Source organism: Charadrius vociferus, unplaced genomic scaffold, assembly GCF_000708025.1.
Source record: "Charadrius vociferus isolate BGI_N301 unplaced genomic scaffold, ASM70802v2 scaffold59, whole genome shotgun sequence".
NCBI lineage: Eukaryota > Metazoa > Chordata > Aves > Charadriiformes > Charadriidae > Charadrius > Charadrius vociferus.
The window spans coordinates 5,335,322-5,348,834 of record NW_009661371.1 but is presented as its reverse complement, the minus strand read 5'-3'; the positions used below and the strand labels follow the sequence as shown (position 1 = coordinate 5,348,834).

The window sequence follows — 13,513 nt, the reverse complement described above, 5'->3', positions numbered from 1 at the left end:
CAGAAAACAATTCAGACAGCTGACTTTGCTAAAAAAGTTCGAGATTATTTTCAGCACCCTTATTCAGGCGAGACAATGCTAAACTGAAAGAAGGATAAGGAGTACAGCTGAAAGCAGCAGCATGTTTTGTAACTGCCAGTCTTTTGAGAGCAAACTGTTGCTGTTTATGATGTTTTTTTCCCCCTAATTAGAGGATAAACTAGATTTTAGGCATATTCCTATTTCACTAAAATTATCACTCTGGAGGTGACAAGCCCCATCTTTACTTACTGCTTTTTTCAGGTGTAAAATAATAAAAATCTTAACTTTTCCTGTGGCTCTGAGCAGTGGCAAGCCTAGGGACAGTGACTAAAGAAACGTTTCAAGAAGCTGTACTTGCATTCCTACTTTTTCGCTACTTTCTGTTCCTTATCTAAAGTAATCCCCTGAGAATATGGTCATTGTCTTTATGTCATAATTTCAAAATTACTTTTTATTTCAACTTACTTTCCTTTTCTTTAGAATTTAATGAAATCTTTATGTATTTAAAATATATAAGGTAAAGAATAAGAGAAGTTCAAACACAGGGCTTAAGCAGAATAATGAGTAACACTTGAAAACACCTTTTTAGCACCTACAGACTTAGTAATTATGAGTATGCAAGGTAATTTGTGGGAGTTTAGATTTCACTTCTCTTCAAAAGATGAATAATTGAGTCAGTCTTACCATGTTTTAAAGCAACTGATCATCTTCACTCTCATTTTTCCTTTCAGTATAGATAATCGATTATTTTCATTTTTTTTTTATCTGATCTTAAGTGCATATATTTGAATATCATAGTGACTGTTATATGGAATTGTCTTTCATTCACCCATAAACATTTACCTCAGAGAAGGTCCAAGCTTTGGGGATTCGAGGAAAATTGGTTCATAACAATTTAAGGAATGTGTAAACTCAAATCAAATTGCTCTTCTGAAATATGTCTGTGCTATGTTTAATTACCTCATGATTGCAAGAACTGGGAGTATGCATAGCCATAACTTCCTGAGGATCATTTGATAACATCTTATATTTTCACTCAATCTGAAGTGCTTAAGAAATTTAATCCCACTCTAGGACCTAGTGTAAAAAAAAAGAAAAGGTAAACAAAAAACTTAGTCGGTACTGAGGACTGCTAGAGGCTTTAGTAATGTAAATGAATAAATATGGACTCAGTGGGAAAAAAAGTAAACATGAAGATTAAGTGGTCAGGTATGTAACAGTTTTCTGAAAAATGTAATGCTGATTAGCTTTATTCACTGTCATTTGTGGTTTTTTTTCTTGGTAACTGAAGAATAATACAAGAGATGGAATACAGAGGCAATAGTCTATTAATTTATTTGGATAGAGATTAAATTTTGAAAGAGTATTTCCATAGTTTATAATAACGTTACTTTATGTAGGTGATAACACAAGCCAGCGGGAGTGTTTCTCATCACACAATCCATACTCAGCCAGTGGGAAATCAGTTTGACAGAGTGGATGATTTTTTCATTCCGGCTACAACCCTCATCATTACCCATATAAGGTAAGTTTTCGCTGAATTATAATTAAATTTCGAAGTAACTATAACATTGTCGCCAAAGAAAATATAATTTTAAAACCTTGAAAATTTGAGACCACGCCACCTACTTCAATATTGCTTTGCAACACCTTCTTCTTCATAAACAAACTAAATGCAAATTTTATTAAAAACAAGCTAGATACCAGAATAAACATATTTATTAGAGGTTTTTCTTCTGTAGCTCACCAAATGTTCGAAAGTTCCATTGTTCTATGTGTTAAAATGGAGATGTAATATCGTCTGGAGTTTTCCTGAGGAACTGATAAGTGTAATATTCAGCTAATTCCCTGGTTTAGGAACATTAATCTCAATTTGTAAATAATACTTACTAATTTCCTCTAGTGCTCAGAGCAGTTGCCATATATAGTATTTGCCATATTGTATTACTTGTGTGTTGCATTGTAGTTATTCTCTTAACAGATGAGAAAAGAAACACTTCTGGAGTTTTAAAAGGAATGGTGATACAGCATAACTTAACTCTTTATGAACTGGCTTCTCCTGCTCATTCACTTCTTTCTACCTGTTTTTTCATCAGGTTTTCTGTTTTTAAAACAAACCATGACTGAGCACATGACATAAACTCTGTTTAGATGCATGAATAAAATTGGTCTTATTTCATGGCTGCTGAGTATCAGATGTTAAAATGGTTCATGTTGTAATCTATGCCAGGAAATGCTGTAAAATTTGGGGATCTTTGTTATTTCTCTCAGTGAATGCAGGATTGTGTTTGTGTTTGTCCAAAGAACAGACAAGTTCTGGCTGTGATAGAAATGCTCTAAGTATGGAAGAATGGGACAAAGTGACCAGCTGGATTTTAAAAGACATGGGACAGAGAAAGAGAGTGTGAGAAAAAGAGGGCAACACTTAATATAGGCATAAAGCAGAAATGTTTTCAAGATCTCCCCAAGGACTCTTAAATGAAAATCTATTTTTCTTCCTCAAAATAGATTAGTAAGAATGTGAAATACCATTTTCTTTTCATATTTTTTCTGTAACATTTCTACCTGTAGGGGTTAAAAAGTTCTGCAATTTAGGATTTGTACATCTGAATATTGGTTTAATATGTATTAGCACTTTGTATGTTTAGGACTGTTGGGTTCTTTGCAAGGTGACACAGACCTATTTCAGCTCAAAACACCTCTGCAAATAATTTACTCAATTGTTCATTCAGCTCCTCCAGGTTCAAGTTTCTATAGAAATGCTTTCATTAGGATGATCTTAACTGTCTTACAATTATGAGACATCATCATTCACTTTTAGCAAAAATCTCAAATCGTGTATGTAAATATGCATCTCCATTAAAAAAGGTATAATTTCTGATTGCAGTGAGTGGTAGTCTTTTAAATGTGAAAACATGCAATTTAACATGATTTTACAATTGATTCCAGAATTTACTCTCTACTTGCCTGTGATGAATCTAGTCTTCTGTATCAAAAAACATTTGGCTTCTCCCAAAGAGGTTGTTGATAAAAGATAATTTTTTTTTATTTTCTACAAAACTCTTAACTAACAAGCAAATTAGCAATCAACCATATGCAATTTTAAAAGGAATGTGTGGATTAATATAGCTGAATAGTAAATTGACTCTTAAGTACCATTACTGCCACATTTCTTGAATTGGATAGATAAATGCACATTGTGTCCCTGAAGTAATCTGCAATCCTCTCACTCAGCCTGAGAAAAATGTTAAATAGTTCTGCTACATTTGGAACTTGTATGCCTTGAGAGAACAAAAGTTACTGCTTCTTAAGCTACCAAGTACTAGAGGTACTACCCCAACAGAACTGAGATTTAGATACATTAATTTTCACGTAATTAGGAAGAGAAAAAGAAGGATAGGGATAAACATCACATAAGGAGGGGAAACAAGATTGGGAAAAGATAAAATAGGCCCAGTCTGAAGCTAGGGAGGAACTTGTCTAACTCAAACAATTTTAAATTGAGATTTTGCCTAAATAAGTCAAGTAGGCACTTTCTGCTTTGTGTGGTGAGTCACAGCTACCTTCAGCTGATAAGTCATTTCACCTGTCCTATATGCAACTTAGGAGAAAAGAGAATTAAAGAATAAAAGATAACCCACAGAAATAAAAAAAAAGGAATTTGAAATTCAAACACTGACAGAATAAAGTTGGACAAGTGAGCGCAGATGTATAATAAACATGTACATCAGGTCAGGACTAGTATGATTATCTTGTGGTGACTTTTGCTTTTGCTTTTTTTTTGTTTGGCTTCACATGCCAGATCAAGACCAAAAGAAAAGTTCTGAAATCTGACAAAAAGCCTGCAGTAGTTTCTCAAATTCTAGAACCATAGATTTAGGGGTTTTAACCAACAAAATCGGTTCAACAGGAATTAACTGGTTTTACCTACTCATGAGCTTACTTGAAATGCAAAGAATCTTATTTTAGTTTTCTAAAATGCTACCTAATTCTGAGTGCCTTTTCTAGAAAAGAAAAAAAAAACAAACCACATTATGTAGACAAATACTGTATTTTTATTTTTTATGTATTCTTTGAAGAGCTGTTTATGTGAAGTTAGTCAGTCATTAAATAATTTGCCTTACATAAAATGTCCGGCCTTTAAGTACTTTGATTTTTTTTTTGTTGTTTAAAGAAAAATGGATTATGTGAGCAGGGTGTCAGGAAAGGTTTTAAATTAACTGCATTTATCAAATTAGTAGTGAAGTAGGAAAAACTGCCTATTAAATCTAACTTGTCACCAGTCAACAACGAAAATGCTCAATAACAGCATGTGTTTGTTAAGGATGTTAGAAAACAAACATAAAGCTTGAGCTTATTATTCTTTGGTGTATATACCAACCAGAGAAGCATTTTATGAGCGTGAATAGCGAAAAACAGCTACAAGGGAAATAACCCCACTGGCTGAGTTAGCTGGTATAGTTAACTGTTCAAAGGCCCTGTTTACTCTTTGTTAGAAGTCAGTTCCTTGTGACCACACAACGCCAGCCCCTGCCAGAAAAAGGAAAGCTTTCCGTAGTTAGGTGCATTTGTCACCTGTAAACTAAAATTTTGAATGATTGAGCAGAAGACAGAGTGTGCATGGCTTACCAGATTAGGGTCCAGAACCAAACTTTCTGTCTGAATAAAGGCATTTCTAAGGAAAAAACGGCGTACCACTTAAAAGTATGAATTAGATTTCATAATACAGTTAACAGAAACAATCCACTACCATCTACAGTGTATTACCATCTACTGCATATTCTGTCCAATCAGTTATTCTTTAATGACTGTAAAGAATAAGGGACAGAATGTAAAGATAGGTAGGCTTGTTGACATGTAGGAACAGAAATAAGGCTGTATAATTTAAAGCTATGGTGGGTCATTATTTTTTTCTTTTTAATACCATCAAAAATGTTAATTGGTAATAATAGGTATGTATGTATTTAAAACTTACACAAAATTAAATTTATTTAAGTGATGGAGCTACGCACTTGCTTTACCTAGGTGGGTTATTTTTATGTATGAAAATGGAAATGGGCTGCCCATTATTAAAAAAAAAGAAAACTCCACACATTTTAGTGCTCTCTTGGGCAACAGATAATTTAGGATGCGCTTCCCCCAGATCAGACATTTGAAGTGGTACTAAAAATTTTCCTCTGAGGTAAACAATAATTGATCTCAAGAAAAAAAAAAATGGTTTCCCAGAATTTTCCTATTGCAGACTGAGTTGAAGTTTGGGTATTCTTACAGTACAGCAGGAGTTAGGGCAAATAACTTTTGGTTCGATAACCAGCAAGTATAACATGCATGCTCTGAACAACTGTGATGAATCAGTGAAACAGCAGCTAAGCAAACTAAGCAGGCATGAGCCAAAAGAAGTAGAGGAAGAATAGATCAGTTAGGTTGTTATGTTTAAATCTTCTTTTAGGATTGGTGAATAGTTGATATGTATACAGAGAGGACAAGAAAAAAAGCTTTATAATTTTGGGATGAGAGATGTGGTAGGTCCAGTACCATCAGTTAGTTTGGGGGGGGGTGGAGGTGGGAAGGTGTCTCCCTCTCTTTTATGTTCCAGTCAAACTATTCCCTTCCACTGCTGAGATGGAGAATCAGTTTCGTGCAGTCAAACACAATAACAATCAAGCAATATTTTGGCTGCAATTCTTTTGTAACTGCTAACCATTTATAAAGATATATGTTTAAAATAGAGAAAATATATTTTCGTTTTCGTAAACATCTGCTAATTACGTCCCTAATAACGTGTAGAGTACCCCACTGATGTTTCCAGATAGCAAATCCCTGTTTGTAGAGACCCTCAGCTGCAGATAGATCACGTTGGCACCCCATGATAAGGCTCTAAAAGCGTAGGTGACTTAATTCTAGAATTTCTTTGTATTTTTTTTTGACAAAACTAGTTCACCTACTGACTCTAAGGGAGGGATTGCCTCATGCCTTTGAGCATTCTTTCACGATGGAAATAAAATTCCTTCTGTTTCCTACACAACTTTTGAAATGCAGGCTTAGGGTTTAGAGAAAGTCAGTTTCCCATGGCTTTTCATGAATTTCCTGTGCCAGCTTGTTGTAGTGCAATGCACAAAACTTCTTAGTCAATCATCCATGACAAAGAGGCTAAGGCACAAACCGGTAATAACTATTCATAGAAAGAACCCTTAAAGAAGAGTGCCCGGGCTTGCTGTTGGAAGTCTGAAGATTTCAAAGGGAAGAAATGATATGTTCATCTTCTGTATCTTGAAAAAAGCTCATCCTGCTTTCATCATTGGCTTTGTTTTACCTCTGACATGTGCACTTAAGTGCCAGTATGTGTTGAATTATAGCAGGAGAATGAATTAATATAAAGCATTGTTTTTCATGTACACCGTCATGCCCATATTTTCAATGCACACAGCTTGACAAAAAAATCTCCCCCTAGTTGTGTTGAAGAGTTATCAGGCACTGGGACCGCAAAAGTGGACAGGATGAGATCCATTAATCCATAATAAATGGTACAAATCCCAAGGGTTGCTTTTTCAGTTACTACTTGAGAAAATGTGCACAAAGCTTATTCCTTTTGTAGATGCACCTTTTAAGAAATTAGTATATATATTTTCAATATTTGGCCTTATACATTTACTGAGAAGAAAATTCTATTCAGTGAACTATTTTTTGTGCCAAAGCAGTTCAGAGCAACCAATGGTCTTATCCTTAATTGTCTGCTAATAACATTCCTTATCATAAAAATAGACGTTTGCAATTAGGATGTGTGATGGCTGCAAAAAGATGACTTGTACAATACTCATGAAAACATATTCTTGGAAGCCTAAGGAGCAAAAAGGCTGATTATTTCAGCTCCACTGTTCGTAAATCGAAGTGAACAAAAGATAATTGGAATAAATTAAGGTCTATCATTACACTGCTGTAAAATGTTTCAAAAGCACTATTAAATGAACTCACTGTAATGGAGTAACTCTAACTTTTTAGATGTTTTAATCTTTTAGCAAGTATTTTAAATGTCATATAGTTACCTGACCTAACAAGTGGAAGAGTGAGCAATCAACTCACCAGTGAGATGGCTCAGGATCTGAATAGAGTTAAAATATTCTCAGTTTGAGCTTTTTTTCTCTTTTATTTCTCTGTTGTGTATGGTAATAGGGAAAGCAGTCTTTCGAAAATTATCCTTGTTCATTTGCAAAAAAGAGTCCAAAACCGAAGCTTTTCTTTAAGAGGTAATTGGAATGTGCTGCCAATGCATTCCTGTGAACCTTCTTAAATGAAACCCGGGTGGGATGGTGATTCAGTAAATTCACACTTCATTCCAGAGTTTAAGCCCCTACAGGGATGTGAAGTAGCTGAAGGAATGAGAGAGCATTGCCAGTATTTCTATGCAAATAAGCAAACAGAAAATATTCCTTTGCTTCAAAATCCTACCTAATCAGAAAGAACTTTATGTTCAGTGGTTTGCAAGTCAAACAATGGAAGTGGGGAAATGCTGGGTCACCTGCAGACAAAGCATGAACAAAAGAGATAAATTAGTTTGGGGGTTGATGTAGTTCAAAGATAAGGGGCAATTTAATATTTTACAAATTCAATTAACAAGGCATATTAGGGGAGTGGAAAGTTTGAAACAGTTCTTAGTCATCAAGCTGTAAGTATATGTAGTGCTACAGGGGAAATAACTTGCAAGCTTGAGGAATTGGAGAAAGCAGCTCAGTATTACCAGGGCAAACACAGAAGATCTAGAAAGTAACTGCATTTTCTAATAATGATTGTGGAATCCATCAATCACAGAATCACAGAATGACAGAATTTTCAGAGTTGGAAGGGACCTCTAGAGATCATCTAGTCCAACTCCCCTGCTCAAGCAGGATTGCCCAGAGCAAATTACGCAGGACTGCATCCAGGCGGGTCTTGCAAATCTCCAGAGAAGGGGACTCCACAACCTCCCTGGGCAGCCTGTGCCAGTGCTCTGTCATCCTAACCGTAAAGAAGTTTTTCCATGTGTTGATGAATGATGAATCCTACATGGTAGCAGAGCACACAAAGGAGGTCCACCTGGGTTATGGGTTCTCTCTGCAGTCTCCTATTCTGTAAACTGTGTCTTTGGGAGAGTAGTGCTGAATGGAAACCTTGTAGTCATTCTTTCCCCTCTCTGTGTATTCGCCCCCGCAAAAAGGAGGACCCCTTCAGTCCTTAGATGTGTTCCATTTGAAAAAGAAGCTCGTAGGAACTTCTGGGAAGGATGGAGAGGAGACAGTAAAAATTCTTTTGCTACATCTTTTTTTTGCTTTAAATAGTGGATTTTACAACAACTTTGTTCCAGAGGGAATTTGAAGAATGAAAGATTGAGTGATTCAGTTCAGGTGGTTTAAACACTCTGAAATTTACTTTGTTCAACTACCACCATTGGCAACAGCAACTATTGTTGAAATAAGTGCCTCTTTAGAAAATGTGCAGGTACTTTTTAGTGTATCAAACCTATATTCTCCACTGTGTTCCTCCTCTGTTCACACGTCCCCGCCCAAAAAGCTACGAGTCCATAAATGTAGCCACTACATTTCTTCAAACAAGGAAACTCCCAGTCCTTTATGTACATAGAAGATATGCCGTGTGCCTGTACTTACTCTTGATCTGTATTCTCCTTCAGAGAGAGGAGACTCTTCGCTCTTACATTCTAACTCAAAAGGACCAGTGTTTTCAGGCTTTAAAATTATCTAGGCAATAAGGATTCCCAACTGTGTCTATGGAAAAGCACCTACAGAAATCATGAAGTAACTGCCAGCACTCCATAAACACAGTTAAGATTTGCTGTCACGGAAATCTGGCAAAGGCCTGATGTTCTGATGGTATATATGACATTGTTTAATCCAGGTCATTTTGGAATTCATGGAGAAAATATTTTGAATTTTAAAGTTAACTTTCAGCTCAGTGTTACGATATTTAATTAATCGCTTGTTTAAATTTAGCTAAAATAAAAACTTTTCTTACAATGCCCTGAAATCTGTGATTGTTAACCTTGGAATATACATCTACATATGTACACACACATATATATAAGGAATCAGTCTTGAAAACTATCTTGTTTCTGGCATCAGTTATCCTGCATGCCTTTTCCCATGTCAGCTGACAATACAATACAAATGCTGCTTGACCAATTTATTCAACTCATGCTCCAAATCTTTTCCTCTTAGGTAGCTTGAGTAAAACTTCACAAAGCTCTCAAACTGAAAGTGCCAGCTATCAACAGAAAAAAAAAAAGACTATCAAAAAACATTTCCACTTCAGTGTGGCTATTTAGCTATTCCCTTCAAATGTTACCTAAAACATGAGATTGCAGTCAGCCTTTGTAGCACTGTAAAACCATAGCATCAGTAAAGGAAAATTCCTTATGTTCTATTTGTCTTTCCCTTTTAGTTCAGGAAATGGCCAGAACCTCACTTAAATAAATCTACTCGGCTTTATTAAAGCGAAGGGGAGTTTTGCTAAACCGTAAATGTTTTTTACACTGTAAGTTTTTCCCTTTTGCATGTGCAGAAGTCATTACAGGAATATTTACCTCTGGGGTAATATGATCTGTCCATCTGAAGTGGCCAAACCAACCATTGCTATAAATAAACAACTGTTGTACCTGTCTCCTAGTACCTGTCTGCCTTTAAGAATTCAGTATGTATCAGTATGTGAAAATACATGACATAATGAAATGTATAAAGATGTAATCAACTATAAGAAGAAACTAATCCCTGCAATTATGGCACGTAATTTGTTGTATCCAGTGATTAGAAGTTACCTTGTCTTACTGCTGCCTAATTACTCATTGGTTTTTCAAATAAACCAAATTATAAAGATGCATTTATTAGCTTTAAGGCAATCTTAAAATTATGCAATTAACCATTTTCCTATATGTTTGCTGATAAACTACCAGAGTACAATTATTTAAAAGAATTGTGCTGGGTCTGGCTTGGATGGAGTTAATTTTCTTGATAGCAGCTGGAATGGTGCTGTGGTTTAAATCTGTGACTTTGGAATAGTGAATATTTGTTTGGAAGTTTTCATTTGTACATGTCTATTTTTAAGCATTTAGAATAATTTACATTTATTCATTACATTTAAGCTTTCCTATTTGATGTTATATTACAAACCTCTCTTTTAATTTTTATTAAAACTGAAATGCTTGTGTGATCATATGAATCAAAGACTTTAAGGAAACCTCCAAATCTACACGATAGACTGTTTTGTCTGTATTCCTTCCATGGGTTCCCAACTGTCAGCGTGCAGCATTTTTTTGTGCATAAAATATACCAACTTCCATCTTAACAGAACACCACCACCAACCGCCACCTCCCATATTATCTACAAATTGGAACACAGCAACTTACCACGATGTGCCTGATATTTTTTTCCCATTATAATCTTGCATTTTCAATACAAATGTAATCTCTGGTGCTTTTATGTGCCAAAAATCATATTTTATCATATTTTTTTAAGTACAAAATTATTTTTTTGTTCAGTCTTGTATTTTCTTAATTTGGGTCACTAGTTAAAAAAAAGGGGGGGAGAGAAAGGAATTGTGGTAAAGTTCAGTATTTGTTCTTTTGAATATTCACATATCCCCAACTATAACAGTATGTGAACTTCATTTTTGGAATTAAGAAAAAGATCTTTTGAGACTGTTTTGACATATGTAATTTATCACCTTTGTAGTCCTTATCTCTACCTCATTATTCATTTTCTACTAGTGCTCACTATTTCTTTTGGCATATATAAATTTGGCTGTGCATTCCATATGACATCTGCCTACCTTGATGTTACCACATTATCTGGAGTGCCAGATCTTCTTAATCATATCCTACCTTGTAGTGACGTTTAGGACCATCTTTAGGAATGTCTTTTGTTCATTGTTTCTGTGTAGCTAGCCCTTTCTTTGATTTTTATTGCTTTAAAAATGAAGTGATTTTTTTTTTTCTTATTAAATTGTTAGCTTTCCTTCCCTACAAGGTACAAGAAAGAAAAACACATTTGCTTTCAACCCTACAAATATACTTTTGTTGAGAATAAGTTCCTTTATGATATAATACAAATCGTTTCATATATTCCTGGATTATAAAACCCTAGAAATTAATGTGCATTCCTTTGTCCTAAAATTTCTTGAATTATATCCTTGTGAACACTGTAATTATTTGACAACAATTTGCAATAATTAAGAAGTGTATTGTATATACATATTGCAAGTGTTCCACAAGAGAGCCCTCAGACAATTCGTAGACTCCCACATCAGTAGTACCCTTAAAATTCAGGATTTATCCCTACCCTGTGCAAATGTACACTAAATGTGGGTCAGAAGTCCTGGGCTATGTGTGACATATTAAAAGAAATCAGCTTTTCCAGCGAGATCTGAAAAAAGGACTGAAAAAGCCAGCGAAATATCTGGTCAGCTATGGGGAAATTTTCCTTGTTGTTCTTTATACATGGGTCATTTGAAGATATTCTTCAACATGAATTTGGGATGACAGTCCATTTCCCTCCTCTGGATCTCTAGTGAGATATGACTTAAATGCTCTGCAAGTAAAATCTTAAAAATCTTCATATGAAAAGAAAAGAAACAAAAATAGAAATCACGAATATTAATATAATTTTAAAAGGATTTCCAGCTTTATACTGTTATTGTTATTGATATGGGATTTTAGTTAAGAAATTCTGAACTTTCTCTTGTAAGCACTTACATGATTTACCCAGCTGAGTTACAAAAGACAATTTGCATAGAGTCTCTCCCACAAATAAGTGTTTGAAAGATTGTATCACTTGTGACTTTTGTGTCCGAATGAAAACTATCTCAATATGAATGAGGATTTTGTTGATGGTACTTACAATGTCATTTACTTTCGCCCATCAGCATTGAATTAGTCATGCTCATTTTTCAGAGTCCAGAGCTAATCTTATTAAATATGATGTAGGATAAACTCAGAAACTATGCTTCCATTATTGTCCATTACTGAAAGCTTACTAATGCTAAAAAAATATTTGTTTTATAACATTCTGTCTCTGTTGCTTATTGTCTAGCAATGGAAACGTTTCTGTTCAAATTCAAGCTCTGAGCACAAAGCTTAATTTGAGGAGATCCCTTTATTCCACGAACATAGCACTTGTCAGGATTCCTTCAAGCCCTTGTAGAAATTGTTTCTTACCTTCTGTCTTGCATGGCTGTCTTGAAGTTCTTGATATCGTTATTTTTCCAAATAATAGTATGTGCTGAGAGAGAAAACGAAAGAGAGAAAGAAAGGATCATTTTAGTATGTTTGGCCATCAGTGACTGTGGGGTCTCAGCCATCCGACTTAATCCTCTCTACACTGAATTCCCTGGCTGAGAATGGAAATAGAGAAAACATGTTTGCTTCTACGAGGTATGTCCAAAGCAATAGCAAAATAGAATAAAGATCTTCAGTACTTCCAGAGCAAATCTGTAAATATCAGTCTCTGAAATCTTGGAATACTTACTATAAAGATTACTTCCCTTTCAGTCAGATCTCTCAGGGGATGTTCAGCAGTTGTTATCACCTCTGTGAAGTACAGCAGGCCTTCTGTGGGATTTTCCCCTCTCAGCCTTTGCTTTATCCAACCCTCTTCTATTTCAATACATTTTAGGATCTGTCAAGGATCTCATCATTACTAAGAGAATCTGCTCCCATAGATCTAAAAATGTTGGTTTCATTAATATTAAGTTCCTTTCTGAATTAATCTATGAAGACCTATTTTTATGTAACAATATTATCAAGTAAACTTGTGAAGCGTATATGATTTCTGATGGAATAGACTTCTCCTGGCATCCATTTTTTATCCTTAAAAGGTTTTCCTAAATCCACATCCACAATTAAGAATAAAAATAGTATTGATTTTCATTGAAAGCAAGTTATATATGTTTATTAATTTTCCTCTTTCCTCCCACATAATTTATAAATTTCAGAGATTTCCTGTTACTATATTGACAATTTTTTCTTCTAATTGGAAAGGTACAGATGAGATATTTAATGTGCAAGTCCATAAGAACTCAGAAACTTGAAGTTTTCAAAACCCAGAAGTTCTTCCCAAGCAAGAGTATAACAAAAGAGTCAACACTTAGAAAGTGAGGCCTGCCATCAAATTCCATTCTTCATCAGAACTGACCTTTTCATTCATCTAACAGAACTGATAACAATAATCTAGTTTTACACTAAAATTACTCATTTTCTATAACAGTGACCACACAACTTTTTGTTCTGGGTTTTTTAATTTTCTTTTTTTTTTGACCAATTTTTTTCCCTGTTCCTATTTCTTAGGACTACTATGTTAATATTTCCCAGGTACATTGTCACAGTCACACATTACTGCTCCAAAAGTTATTTCTGTCTTTTTTAGGAGGGATTTTTAAATATTTCATTTACAGTAATTGCAACAAATAAATAAACAAAATTGGTGAAGAAGACAAAAATCTTTTACAGATATG

General features: G+C 34.7%; 1 protein-coding gene across 3 annotated transcripts in view; it reads left to right on the top strand.

Moving 5' to 3' along the window:
• FSTL5 (follistatin-like 5) overlaps positions 1 to 13,513 on the top strand; it is a 302,516-nt gene that overhangs the window by 269,873 nt on the left and 19,130 nt on the right. For all 3 annotated transcript variants that reach the window (XM_009893724.1, XM_009893723.1, XM_009893722.1), the window contains one exon: positions 1,422 to 1,546. In XM_009893724.1, coding sequence (XP_009892026.1) covers positions 1,422 to 1,546 — 125 coding nt within the window. The remainder of the gene's footprint in view (positions 1 to 1,421; positions 1,547 to 13,513) is intronic.